The 13,831-nt window shown below is 36.3% G+C and overlaps 4 protein-coding genes across 6 annotated transcripts; 2 read left to right on the top strand and 2 right to left on the bottom strand.

Moving 5' to 3' along the window:
• Positions 1-110: 110 nt before the first annotated feature.
• Positions 111-612, top strand: LOC145732370 (uncharacterized). Its single transcript, XM_081984576.1, has 2 exons — positions 111-412; positions 471-612. Exons 1-2 carry the CDS (start codon positions 167-169, stop codon positions 567-569), a joined length of 345 nt encoding a protein of 114 aa, XP_081840702.1. The 5' UTR covers positions 111-166; the 3' UTR covers positions 570-612.
• On the bottom strand, positions 582-6,473 carry LOC145732340 (GTP-binding protein 1-like). Of its 2 annotated transcripts, none has more exons than XM_081984524.1 (12): positions 6,321-6,473; positions 4,872-5,094; positions 4,610-4,812; positions 4,356-4,536; positions 4,071-4,265; positions 3,852-4,015; positions 3,413-3,796; positions 3,174-3,356; positions 1,452-1,587; positions 1,223-1,395; positions 1,003-1,170; positions 582-908 (listed from the first exon to the last, which is right to left on the bottom strand). In XM_081984524.1, exons 3-12 carry the CDS (start codon positions 4,799-4,801, stop codon positions 711-713), a joined length of 1,974 nt encoding a protein of 657 aa, XP_081840650.1. In that variant the 5' UTR covers positions 4,802-4,812; positions 4,872-5,094; positions 6,321-6,473; the 3' UTR covers positions 582-710. The 2 variants fall into 2 exon arrangements, with proteins under 2 accessions (XP_081840650.1, XP_081840651.1); XM_081984525.1 differs by having other exon boundaries at positions 6,203-6,337.
• A 420-nt stretch (positions 6,474-6,893) lies between these two features.
• LOC145732345 (facilitated trehalose transporter Tret1-2 homolog) lies at positions 6,894-8,932 on the top strand. The gene is made up of 3 exons (XM_081984537.1): positions 6,894-7,089; positions 7,138-7,934; positions 7,998-8,932. Exons 1-3 carry the CDS (start codon positions 6,933-6,935, stop codon positions 8,544-8,546), a joined length of 1,503 nt encoding a protein of 500 aa, XP_081840663.1. The 5' UTR covers positions 6,894-6,932; the 3' UTR covers positions 8,547-8,932.
• On the bottom strand, positions 8,933-13,782 carry LOC145732338 (GATOR2 complex protein WDR24-like). 2 transcript variants are annotated; one of them, XM_081984521.1, is made up of 12 exons: positions 13,632-13,782; positions 13,445-13,579; positions 13,140-13,256; positions 12,870-13,089; positions 12,602-12,815; positions 12,278-12,526; positions 11,633-11,921; positions 10,731-10,952; positions 10,451-10,681; positions 10,102-10,398; positions 9,790-10,047; positions 8,933-9,138 (listed from the first exon to the last, which is right to left on the bottom strand). In XM_081984521.1, exons 2-12 carry the CDS (start codon positions 13,533-13,535, stop codon positions 9,020-9,022), a joined length of 2,307 nt encoding a protein of 768 aa, XP_081840647.1. In that variant the 5' UTR covers positions 13,536-13,579; positions 13,632-13,782; the 3' UTR covers positions 8,933-9,019. The 2 variants fall into 2 exon arrangements, with proteins under 2 accessions (XP_081840647.1, XP_081840648.1); XM_081984522.1 differs by having other exon boundaries at positions 13,445-13,573; positions 13,632-13,776.
• Positions 13,783-13,831: the final 49 nt, after the last annotated feature.

The raw sequence follows: 13,831 nt of genomic DNA, 5'->3' as shown, positions 1-13,831 counted from the left end.
ATCTGAATGTCAAAGATAAACGTAATATGTCAGTCCTGTTGATGTAATCATGGTTGCCTACCAGCGAATCATTCTTAGAGCAAAGAAGAGTGGAAGATTGAATTATCTTTTAAGGTTAGATTATTGCTTTGTTGTCTTTTTTTGGAGTTTGTCAAATTTTAACTAGATGAATGTAAATAACGACAAAATGACCAATCATTCGAGCAACATAAAAGTTAATTTTGAAGAATTACCAAGATTATACGCTGCTGATGAAAGTTTAGTTAGAATGCTACAAAAACTTCAGGAAGAGATTGCTAAAACGGATGTGGAATGGATGCATTTGCGCAGCCTTGTTGACCAAAAAAGCGGCTCTTCAAATGAAACTGACGTGAAACCATCTACAACTCTACTGGAAAAGCCGCAAATAAAGGTAATTACAACTTCCAGAAAGCAATTTTTGTTATTTCAGTGTAAAATGTCACTTTCAGAGAACCTTTGACATTGATGATCTCAGTGTAAATCAAACAGAGATGAATTTCTCTATAAAGACTGGTGAATTTGGAGAGTCAGAAGAAGAAAGTGATTAATGCTGCTAGTAGTAACTTTTGTAAATAAAACAAATTAATTTATTATGTAAAGTTTGACTTCAATTACATTCATATACCTGGGTAACTAATTATTCATCAAAATAAGGAAAGGCTACTGGATTATTCATGTTAGAGATCTAATTAGTTTACTCGAGTTGTTTTTGCAACATTATTCTGTGCTGGATTTGTGATAGTGGAACTGTCTATTGGATTGTTATTCGTTGTTTCGCCTCTACCACCCCCACGGCGGCCACGCCCTTTCCTCATGCCTCTATTATCTCTTTTATCTGCACTGGCTTCAAACGTATTTTCTGTTTTTAATGAAATAGCCTCTCCTACCTAAAAAAATTGCTTTATCATTGGCAAATCTATCCACTCTGTGCTGAGATTTGTGAACCATAAAAACGCGTAGATTCGACGTAAAAAAACCTACTTCATTTAAGTAATTTTCCTTTTTTTCCGAATCGATTTTAGTAGCCATACTGTCGTCATCTTTCTTCCCATTTCTTTGCTGTCCTTGTCCTTGGCCATACCTTTGTTGCTTGTTTTGTTTCGCTTTAGCTCCTTGATGGCTAGGAGACGCTTGCGTAATTATGTGAACCTTTAATCAGTAAAACTGTAGACTCTTGTTAATTTCACAATAAGAGACGTACAACATTTCCCACGGCTTTCGTCCTTCCCTCTCTAAACACCATTCGCTGACCTGGCGTCATATATTCTGGGTGTTTGATGAACCGAAAATGAATTAGAGCCTTGTCTCCTGTTCTAAGACACTCCTTGGACATCGATATTATACTGGCCGTTTGTCTAATACTGCCGCAGTGGACTGGATTTGAAATAGTCACCAAGTTAATTATTATACTTTATTACTTATTAGTTTACCCATTGCTTGGTAACGTGAGCTGATAGTGGTTGGATGGTGTAGAACCAAAATTTCTCCCTCAAATTCCCAGCATGATTGCGGATTTAGTGCTGGAGAAACCATCACCATACCTTTACGAATTTGAGAACGTTTTACCTGTAGCAGGAAGAAAAAAAATAATTAATTGTTTTAATTTATCCCACAAATTCAAAAAGTAGTTTTTATCATAGGTTATATCCCGAGACGTTCAAGTTTTATCAGGTAAACTGTGCATAGGTGATTTTCTGCAAAATTTTGCTTGGAAAATGATTGAGACTAAATAATTCGACGATAAAATCCTGAGACCGCAGGTCGAAGGATTTTTTCCAAAGAATTATTTAGTCAAAACCATTTGCCTAAAAGAAAAATTTTGCAAAAAACCTACCAATGCACATTTTACGTGATAAAACGTGAACGCCGAGGGGTATATGTCAAGATTATTTCCTGAAAACTCACATTTTAGTTTATTAACAAGAAAACACCTTAGTTAGAACATAAATACTAAACTAAACGTGATGAAATTAATGATAATATTGAACTCACCCTAGCAGACGACAGATTTTCGTTCAGCCATGTATATTTTTGTTTACATTTCAGATTGACAATCAGACGTCATAATATTTTAATTTATGTAATTTTTTAATGGAAACTACGTTATAGTGATTTATTAATTGTTAATTATGAAGAAAATAGCCTAAATTTTATGTGTCTAAATCCCGTTTCGTTTAATATCAAATGTTCTTCAAAAAAACGTATTCGAAAAAGGTAGGAGGTGTTTATTCAGTGTAAAATTTTAGCAACTAGGGATTTATTCAGTATATAACGGCTCTCATTGGTCGAACTAGAAAGGTTCATTGAATTTTATTGGCTGCTAGTATAGTCGGATTTTCACCTTTTGAGAATGACGTCATCTTTTTACATCTTTGTTTCTCGCATATCAAACATATGAAATAAACAATTTTAGCAAAAAAGGCACGTTGTTAATTTTGTCGTCCTGTCAAGTTAAAAACGTTGACATTTACTGTCACTTTGATTTAAACGAATATCAAAGGTATAAAAATGCTGCGCTACAATGAGAAGGCCCAAATGCTAATTCTAAATGTGCTGCTTTTTTTTGAGTACGAAAAGAAACAGTTTCCAGATGTCAACTGAAACTCTCATGATCACTCATTTTTCAAAGCATTTGTAGGTTAAAATTTGTGATCTAATTCCAGACATGCGTGTTTTTTCACCTGCTTAACGTCATTCTCAAAGGGTAAAATTTTGACTATACTATGAGGGAAATAATCATTTGAAATAGCAAGTAGAAGTGCAAATTTCAACCAAAAATCAAACAGCTCAAACTGTCACTTTTATTCTGGTTTCTTTTAACATGACAGGTGTTCATATTTAACACGCGCAAAGTTGGGCCTCATGACAGTTCAGGAGGTTTGTTCAAAATGGTAGCACGTAATTTTGTCTTTCTTTTAACGAAACACAATTATCTTTAAAAAAATCACAAATAAACGAGAAATAGAGCAATGCAAGCAAACAAGCTTTTTTGAAGATGTCATAATTTGACAGCCCATAACTTGGTCCCTGTGACAGTTAGGAGATTTGTTCAAACGTCAAAATGTAGCACGTGATTTCGGCTTTCTATTACATGAATAAAATTTTCTTTCAAAAATTACAAATAAATATAAAAACATAAAAACTCCCATTACTTTTTTCAGCGCAAAACTTGCAGTTTGACCAGCTCTAACTTCTTTCACAGCCATTCGTTTGCGATGGATGCTTTTTACCGCAATCGGCATAAAATGCCCCAGTGGATCTGGGCCCAGCATCAAAGTGTCATTTAGCCGTATCACACCTTTTAAGGTTGTACCCGACACTACAGTACCAACACCCTAAAGATTATATGGAATTATTTTACGTTACAGATAAGCGAAAAAGTCAAATTTACCGGAACGGAGTACGTGTCGTCAATTTGAAATTCGGCCGGTTCATTTTCGTGATATTCCATTTTAGTGGTCAGCAAGTTTAAAAACGTTTTCAACAAACCCAAATTTTCTCCGGTTACGTTTGATACTTGAAAAATCGGACATAACCTCTCGGAAACGAAATTTGTGGCGCTCAACACAACGTCGTCGGGAGTTTTGACCATTACCGGCACTTTGCGGCAACCTGGAGATTTCAAAATTCGAACCAACATTTTTAGATTGTCTTGCAAAACATTCGTCGGACACATATCGATTTTAGTTACGACAACAAAAACGGGAACCGATAATGCCAATGCTAATCCTAAATGTTCTTTTGTCATTCCTATGATACCGGCATTTGCACCCACCTAAAACAATCAAAGATTAACTCAAATGTTAATTTACACTTTGAAATGCCATTACCATTAGCATACCAAAATCAGGAGCATGTCCTGTCATACCAAACACTGTCGTTTTTAAATATCTCTCGTGGCCCGCCAAGTCAATAAAGGTGATCACTTTGGAACTGCGTTCGCAGATTTTTACCCAATCTAGAGAGCCGTGTTCAGGCTTATTCACCACATTCCCTAAAAAAAGCAAAATTTGACAACGTTGTCTACGAAAAAAAAATAATTCCAGTACCTTCCTCGTCAAACCCTAGAATATCATTTCCTACGGAACTCGTCCGGCCAGATTCCATTTCGTGTTTATGTCGAAACAATTTCAATCGGGCGGTCCCTCTGCCATTGTCCAAATCGCCGTGCGTTAACACTCCCAGTAAAGTGGACTTTCCTGCATCCACGTTGCCTACTACAGCAACTCGAATTTCCAGAAAATCTTTACAATTAAAATGATTAAAAATTGAAACCCAATATGCAGAAATAGAAATTACAAAACCCTTAATAGGAATCACATCAAAATACTCACCGGCCTGATCTAACACTCTTCGAATCAGGTATTGCACAACAACGCCGCGCAACTCTTTCCTTTCCCGCAATCTTACACAACTACACCCCAAATTATCGGCCAGTGAGTGTAAAGTGGCCACTGCCGCTTCGAGTTCGTCATTCAAAAGACCACTCTCGCTACCATCTTCAGAAGCTCCAATCTGTAAACATTTTACTGTAATACCAATCAAATCAAGTTCATGATAAACTCAAGCATGATCGTATGGTGGATACCTCTAATATAACTTCTCCACGTCCTTCTCCCAGTTGCTGTTTTAATCTTTTGAGCAGCAAGTCGTATTGTTCTTCAGTGGGCGCAACCAAAACATTTCGTCCCAAAATCTTGTCATACTCTACACACTTTGGATTTGTTTTCTCCACAAAGGAGCTCAATGATTCTCTGGGTGTCTCTTTCGCGTCGCTCATTATGGATTCAACTAAAATGATTCACCCCAACACTATCCCATATTAATTACTATAGTTTGTTTTATTTTACCTTTTCAGCAGACCTATTCAAACACTAGAAAACTTTGTTTATCTGAATTTCCTGCTATCATAAAACTGGCCTGTCTATGTAATTGTCTGTAATGTGCACTGCATTAACACTTTGATCACTGAACTGGATGCTTTGATTTTCTTCACAAGCATTCCTAAAGTCTGGAAATACATTAAGTTGAATAAATGTTCCGAAACAGCAATGTGCAGGTAGAAACAGCAATCTGAAAAAAAACCATGCACATTAATACAGAAAAACTAATGGTCAAAGTAGTACAATAACTAATTTTGTTATCAAATCTAATAAATAACATAGTAGTATAATAAAATGGGATATTTTGCGGATTATACAGTATTATTGACCAAATGATTACTGATTACTATGTGTAAAATTATCCGGTTTGTGACAATAATGTGGAAATAATTTCAAAATCATACATAAGAGCCGCATTTGTTTTCACACTACATAGAACAAGCAAAGCAAATGTGATGTCACAATGATGTATTTTGACAGTTGGCCCAATTATAGTTTTGTCAAAATTTGTCATTGTGACGTCACATTTGCTCTACTAGCCTGGAAAGGAATGAACAATGATAAGGAGAGAAAGAACCCCTGCAGAAATGAGTGGGACATAGTTTCATATGTGACCAACTGTCAGATGACATTAAAGACATATGTCACTGACAAAGTTGTTTCCATCTTTGTCAGAAGCATTGATATTCAATATAGGTCTCTCTCTCCTAATTTTGAAACTTCTATTCCTATATTTACACAATAAGATTTATAATTGTTCAGGTCTTATTAGATGTTGTGTCTGAAAATGAATTTGAATTGATGCATTACACTTATTGTATTGTGCCTAATAAAAACTTGCCAAATTTTATACTTTTGGCCAATGGCCAGCTTGAGAACAGTTATGGCCAAAACACAATAACCAAATTAATGAATTATAAACTTAAGCCTACAGTGATCATCATTTAAGTTCAACTAATGTTTCTCCTTTTGAATATGTAAAAACTTTGCCTTATTATAATATCAGATCATCCTTAATCTGTTCTATAGGTAACAGCACAAATCATCTTTTAGTGATGAAATATTATGATATGAATAAATGTGCAATATGTTTGTAAATGTACCATATTGAAAAGTTTACATAACACTGGCGCCAAGACAGAAAATAGGAGAAAAATAGGAAAGTATTGGTTTATATAACATTGCAATTATTTTAACACTTTCAGTTAAATGTTTAATAAAAATCAATTTTAAACAAGAAACTGTCTTTAAATTGGAAAATTATTGCAATCTGTTTAACACCAAAATATTACACATACCTTAACCAAAAAATTAATTAACGAATGTCCACATATGGGTAATACCACAGAATACTTAACACAATTAAAAAGAGATTTAAAAGTAGAAGAGCTTTAAATTGTAATATTTTTAACTTACCAAATTCAAAACAAAACACTAGGGACAGGACACGTCCATTGACATATTGGACTACTGAAATGACGAGGTGGGAGTGGGCCAGGATTCGGAAAGTAGTGCTGCTGTTAAACGTCAGAGCGTGCACAATACAGGCAACCCACAATACATATAAAATCTCTTTTTTTTTTAAAGCTATGGACTTCACTCTATACAAGGTCACTTAGTTTAAAAAAATTAAGTTAATACGTTTTACTAACCGTTACTTAATATAAAAATTCAAAAATAACATCTGAATAGTGGTAATTTGGCAGTCACATCTCACAGAATCAGTTATTTAGCTGTATTTCTTAATCTCTTCTCTAATCTGTCAAGAAAATAAGAACGAATTTTTGGAAGTTTTTTTTTTTACATACTATCTACGGATGAAAAGGTTTTGCTATTCAGACTTCAATCATTACATTTAATAGAAAGAGTACCTACTTCAACAACTTTTAATATGTAATGTTTAAATAATCAGTACTTAAGACTCTTAAGAGACACATTATCTTTGAAAGGTATATTTTGTGATAAGAGTTTCAATCTTAAGAGTTTGCGAACACGTAACAGTTGCTAGTTAAGCGTTTTGAAGCCAAAATGTCGGACGGTCATCCGCAAACTAAAGAACAGTACAAATATGAACCGGTGGCGAAATCCGATGAAGCCTACGATGACGGTTCAGTAAAAATCACTGTACAAAAAGTACCTTTAGAAAAAAGCAGCAGAGCTTTCCTTTATATAGCCGCGTGTACAGGTAAAGTCTTTTATTAACACTTTTTTTTGTTAAAAGTTACAATTTTAGGAAATTTGGCTGCATTTACATGCGGTATCACATTAGGATGGACCTCTCCAGTTATTCCAAAACTGCAAAACGCTACCTTAAGTCCCTTAAATGAAGCCATAACGGAAAGTGATGCAGGTTCGATTGGTTCGTTGCTGCCTTTGGGCGCTGTACTCGGTCCTTTTATAGCAGGAGCCCTCGCTGACAGAATCGGTCGGAAACGCACCCTTTTGCTAGGCAACGTCCCCGTCATCGTAGGCCTTCTTCTCAACGTTTTCGCTAAATCTGTAATGTATCTTCTCGTGTCCCGATTTCTATGCGGCATATCCGTAGGACTGACGTTCACCGTTCTTCCAATGTACATTGGAGAAATTGCCGAAGATGACGTAAGAGGTGCCCTCGGCACCTACTTGCAACTCTTTACTGTCATTGGACTGTTATTTTCTTTTGTCGCTGGTCCGTACATGTCTGTCACCATGTTCAACGCGTTTTGCCTCGTCGTGCCCATCACTTTTTTGATCACTTTTGCCATTTTCATTCCTGAAAGTCCTTACTATTTACTACAAACCGATGAGGAGGAGGCGGCTGAACAGGCTTTGATGAAATTGAGGGACCGGACATCGTTGGAAGAGGTTCAGGACGAACTGGACACTGTTAAAAAAGCCTTAAATGAAGCTCTGGAAAACAAAAGTAGTTTCCTCGATATCTTCAAGTCGAAAGGTCTCACCATGGCATATATTTTATCTAATGGTCTGCTGATTTTTCAGCAAGTGTCCGGTATCAACGTGGTGCTATTTTTCGCTCAAAACATCTTCCAGGTAGGTGTCAATATCAATAATAAATAAGTAGGTGATTAAGTATTTTTTTTTGTGTTCTTTCAGGATGCTGGAGTGAAATTGGCCCCCGAAATTTGCACCATATTAATCGGTACCGTTCAGGTGTTTTTTACAGCGGTGACGTCCGGTATAATCGATAAACAAGGAAAACGCATCCTATTGATGATTTCCGCAATAGGAATGGCCGTCTCTCAAGGTGCTTTGGCATATTTTTTCCACTTAAAAGACGACACAGATACGGACGTGTCCGCCCTGTCATGGTTGCCAATCGGCTGTTTGATATTCTACATTATCACGTACTGTTTGGGTTTCGGACCGATTCCATGGGCCGTAATGGGTGAAATGTTCCCTGCCAATGTTAAATCGGTAGCGACTACGGTCACTTCGGCCACTTGTTGGTTTCTGTGTTTCATTTTGACCAAATACTTTACCGACATTGTGTCACTGATAGGAAAATCTGGAAGTTTTGGTTTGTTTAGCGGTTGTTGTGTGGTCGGATTCGCTTTTGTTTACCAGTTCTTGCCGGAAACAAAAGGAAAAAGTTTGCAGGAGATTCAAGATATTTTGAAGGGCAACTCTAATGTAGAAAAGTAGTTCATAGTGTAATTAGTATCAAGATCAAATGTACTTGAAAGTGTATGAGGTAATGTGTGCTTTTTGTATTTATTCTATATGTGTATAAAGGTAGGTTGAGTGCTTGAGCAATCAACTTGCGTTGTGTGTATCTTTTAAGTGTTTTTGTGATTTGTGTGATTTATATCGCAGTAAATAAGTAGATACACACTGAAACGTAAAGTGTTTCTAAAGAAAACACAAAAAGTTTATACACTTTAGATAATAAATCCTGATAGTTAGTGAATAAGACAAACATCAAAAGAAATGCAATATAAACCTTTGACCTACTGATTATAACCCTTTGTGATTTTCACTACAGCTGTTGAAAGAATTGTTGTCATTAGAAATAAAATAATACAAAGAAATTCAGTAACAAATTCATTTAATTGGGTAAAAAACAATTATTTACCTTTGAAAATCTCGTTTTCATTGACACACGCCATTCTTTCAGATCAATTATACTCGCACATGTGACCACAACCGGTAGGACACCATCTATTCGTAATTAGCCATTGTTTTATGTGACTTATATGTCCTCCATGTGAACATCCTTGACACCACACATATAATCCTGAAGGACAACAAATTTTAGTGTTTTAGTGATTTTTTAATGCACTCTAACTGTCTTATACAAGGTGTGAAAGAAGTGCGTGCAAAAAATTTTCAAGTTGTCTACAATTGAACAATATTTTTTTTGGGTTTGGCTTTAACATAAAAAATAATTAGGTCAGTATCTCTGGACGTTTTCGGGCGTTTCCCAATTAACTGTGTCAAGAAATATTGTCTTTTCCGAAAAATGAGATGATAGAAACATACAAGGTGTCTAAAGACATTTAAAGTGACAGAACTACTTGTGCAACGAATTTCAAGTTTCACTCACTGTCTCTGGACACCCTGTAAGAATTTATTAAGCATGGGGCTTGCCTTGAAGCGTTCTCAGATTATGTAACAGTAAATATAGAACTTTTGCTGCTAATATAACTTAATTCAAGATTAAATAGATTTTTCTTCCGACATATGAAGTTAAGAAACGTCCCGAGATATTGGCCTAAACAACAAGTGACTCTCAGAAAAAATTAAACAATATTCATTTGTAAAGTGATTGTAACTTAAATCATTTTACTTCTTAACCAAGTTTATATTTGATTTAAAAGTTTTTATACACTTTAACTAATACAAACGCATTATCTTTATGATATGAAGAGTTGAAGAGTATTCTTACCTCTAACAACTTGATGACAGACACTGCACAACCCATATTCGGCCGTGTGACAACGATCACATAACCATCCCACTCTTTGCAACGGTTTAGTGCATTTACCACAATTAGTGTGCATCGTAGTGCTTTGCTGGTTTAATTGGTTGACATTTGGTAACCACGACAACTTAATGACTTGATTGGAAACATTCCATAATTTATATCGGCTAAGCATTTCCACGTAGCCTAACAGCCAGTGTTCTTGCATCGTTTCACTCAAATCTGAAACAAAACACGCATATTATCCTAATTGCTATAAAATAAATGTTAACCAACCTTTTAAATATTTACGGCTATCTCCCAATACCATTAAAATACAAGCAACAGTTTGAATGTCTCCCAAAGTGGCGTAATGATTCAGAGTGTCGATAACCACACAACTGGGATCCCAAGACAATTTGATGCACGGTTTCATGTTCGTTAACATCCCCGGCAAATGATCCTCCACCTGAACGGAATGCGCTTCCTCTGAATAATTAACTGACCGATGATGTTCCGAAAAATGTTCGGGAGGCGGCGACCGATCCAAAATTTCGTGCCTGATTGAAAACGCTTCAGTGGGCAAAGTCCAGTCTGTAACATTAATGAATGCAAAATTTGATCACGTGTTTGGTGTAGTTGGTACCAATTGGTTCTGGAGACATGTGACTCATCAGGGGTAAGCCGCACTGATAATCCGCGTAAACTGGAACTCCTTCCAATTCAACATCCAGTTCATTTTCTCCAAAAACAAAATCTCCTTTAGGAACATAACCGTTACGTACATTTAGATAGTTGGGAAAAGCATTGTCCACATGGTCTTCTGTTTCAGTTTCTTCGTCTCCACCACTGAATTGAGCTGCGGGGGTGTCCCCACCTAAAGCTGTCAAATGTTATCCGTTCGATTGTCTATATAAGTGCAAAACCTTTGGATTTTTGATCTTCAAGTATCTCCGAAGAACAGGTATCTTCGTGTTTGCCTCCGGTGGTGTTCATAGAATTTTGCACAAACTCTTCGCCGTACATGGTTTTTATGAGTTTCCAGGTAGTAGCCACGTCATCTTTACCGTATTCTTCAGCGATAGCGGAATTGCGCTCGCAAAGTTCTGACACACTTCGACCATGAAGAACGTAACTTTTTGCTAATTCTAGTTGACAAAATTTAAACCTCTAAGACCATTTTGGAGACCTCTAAATGCTACTGACAACCTTTTTAAAAAGTGCCAGAAGCTTCTACAAGTGTCTTAAACCTTTCCAAACTTATTTTAAGTCGTCAGAGGCCAAGGACCTTTTTAAATCCTCCAGAGACCTCTAAGTGCTACTGGCAACCTTCTAAAAAGTATGAGAAGCCTAGGCAAGTGTCTTAAACCTTCTAAGAATTGTTTTAAATTGTCAAAAACTACTACCTAGATCCATTAAATTAAGAAGGTGCCAGTGGCCCCTAAATACGACTGACAACCTTCTAAAAATTCCAGAGAGCATCTAGAGTCACGTTGATATTTGTCAGAAGCGGTGTTTTAAGGAGCATTTGCGCTGACATTATGTAAAAGCACCCTAGGCTTTGAGTTTTCATTTGACTGTGACATTTTGCACACAACCTGTCACAGTCAAAACATAACTCAGCTTAAGTGGGACCTAGGGCGTCTTTAAATACATTCAAAGTTCCACAGTTCATTCAAAATTACCAGAAGCCTCTGCAAGTGTTCTACTAACCTTCTTAAGAATTAATCCCCGACATACGTTTTTTGTTAGTGCTTGTGACTAGAATATCAGCCCCATCAGCTGACATTTATATCGGACCGTAGTTTTGTTTGTTTTTCGCACTTACTTGTAAATATGGCCGCTTCTTGTTGATCCACATTATTCGGATTAAAATTGTAAGTTAGACTGGCCGCTTGATGAAATCCATCGATAGACTGTGTGGTGGATATCTTTCTCATTATTCCCACTGCTTTGGAGATGGAATTCTGACTGGAGCTGGCCGTGGGTGTTGGAAGCGGTACTATTTTTCTGCAGGAGAGCACTTCGCCTTTGGCGTTCAACGAGATCCCTTGGGGATTCGCTTTGCTTGCCGGTTTTTGAGCGTCATTGAAAGAATGATGATACAATGTGTTGTCCTGTAAACGCATTTAACAAAAACAACTCTCTAAACGTTTATTATCCTAAAAAGTTTGAAAAAAACTGAAATTGTCAGTTGAATACGCAACACGACAAACCGAAATCATAGACACCCTTGACAATGACAGTTCTGTCGGTAATGGTGAATGGTGGATGTCAACTAAATAATAGTGCCTCTATTTCTCTCTGATTAATACAAATAAAGAAGGATGGAACTATACCATGAGCGTATTTGGTTGCTTATGATAAAATCGTGCATTAAAGTAAAAACAATTGAAAAATCATGCATTAATGGGACTATCGTCCATTAAATAAGGTTGTGAATACATGGTAGAGGGAAAAAAAAATTGCTTACTCGGCCAGTGCTCAAAAACACATTGGCATCACCCCTCCAAGCCACCCCACTGGCAATATCACGGTGCTCGTTGAAAGCGGCAAAGGGAATATAAGGTCTGCGCACATCCCAAATATTTATACTGCAATCTATCACCAAAGCGCAGCTTGCAATATGATATTTATACTGAGGTCTCCACTTCACACAGCCGATCGACGCTATAGTATGTATGGTAAATTCTAAAGTAGGCTTATTAGTCAAATCCCACACCTGGAATAACCAATCAATATAATTTTTAAAATTAAATACTAAGCAGTTTATTTGAGTGTAAATTTGATTTACAACCTTAATGGTTTTGTCTCTACTGGCCGTAGCCAGCCACGTGTTTTCTGGATGCCAATCGCAAGCAAAAACGGGTCCACTATGGGCAGTAAATTGGACTTGAAACTTATCAGGACGGCGTACGTCCCAAATTTGAACGCTACCATTTTCTGACACTGCCGAAAAATTGTACAAATTGTTGGGACTGAACTGGACATCTCTCACACTCTCTGTATTACTTTAATCAAAACATAAGTTATTGTTGCTTAAATCTTGTTTGTCTAGACTTTACCTATAAAATACTGAAACGGCATTTTTCACTCTAATATCAAAATAACGCATGGTGCCATCCTGAGAACCGGAAATCAGCTTGAATGGTTCAGCGTGGAAATTCACTTTATTAACAGTACGTTTGTGGTCTTGGTAGTCTTGCTCTTGCATTGCCCTGCCCATTCTGGTCAAGTTCCAAACGCAAACATGACCATTTGTGGCCGCGGTAGCCACATAATGGTCTAGAGAACACTCTAATTATTGAAAGTCAGTCAATTGTGTAATGGATTACCATCTGTTGAACTCCAAGCAACATCATTGCATGAAAAATTCAAGTTTAGATGTTTTAAAGTTCTGAGATTGCACAACTCCTTGAATTTGTCCTCTTCAATCTGATACACTTTAAAAACTGAAGAAGAAATTTAAATTAATTGAAAATGTTTGTTAAAGATTGAGAAAATATAAATACACTTTAAGAAAACATAAATACACCTTAAGACACTTCAGAGTACTAAACGGCTATCCCACTAAAAACTTTGGGTAAAAACAATCAATATTTGTGAAAAACTGTAACATTAATGTACAAACATAACAAACCATTTCTTCCACCAATTATTACTTGAGTATAGTCCCGATTTAAAGCCAATGCATTAACCGGACCCTCTTGTGTCACATAAAAAGTACCCATTCTGTTGTGCCAGGCAAAAAAAGCCCTTTGACATGGCCCTAGAACTACAAAAAATGCCGTTTAGGATCTTTAAAAAATGTAATAGTGGAGTACTACCTGGTTTTGAACACTCTCAACCAATGAATGATGCACTATTAATGATTTAAACTGATAAATAAAACTAGTAAAATGAAATTGTAATAATATTCTTTAAAAGTAACAAACGTAAACATTAAAAACGATCACCACAACACAAAACACACGCAAAAGAATCAGCATTTCGAAAAAGCATTGTCTGTCAAACCATTGTCAAACTA

The sequence above is a fragment of the Ips typographus genome, linkage group LG8 (assembly GCF_016097725.1).
Source record: "Ips typographus isolate SLU linkage group LG8, UJ_Ityp_2.0, whole genome shotgun sequence".
In the NCBI taxonomy this organism is placed as follows: domain Eukaryota; kingdom Metazoa; phylum Arthropoda; class Insecta; order Coleoptera; family Curculionidae; genus Ips; species Ips typographus.
The sequence above is the reverse complement of the archived record's forward strand: the minus strand, read 5'-3'. Positions and strand labels throughout refer to the sequence as shown.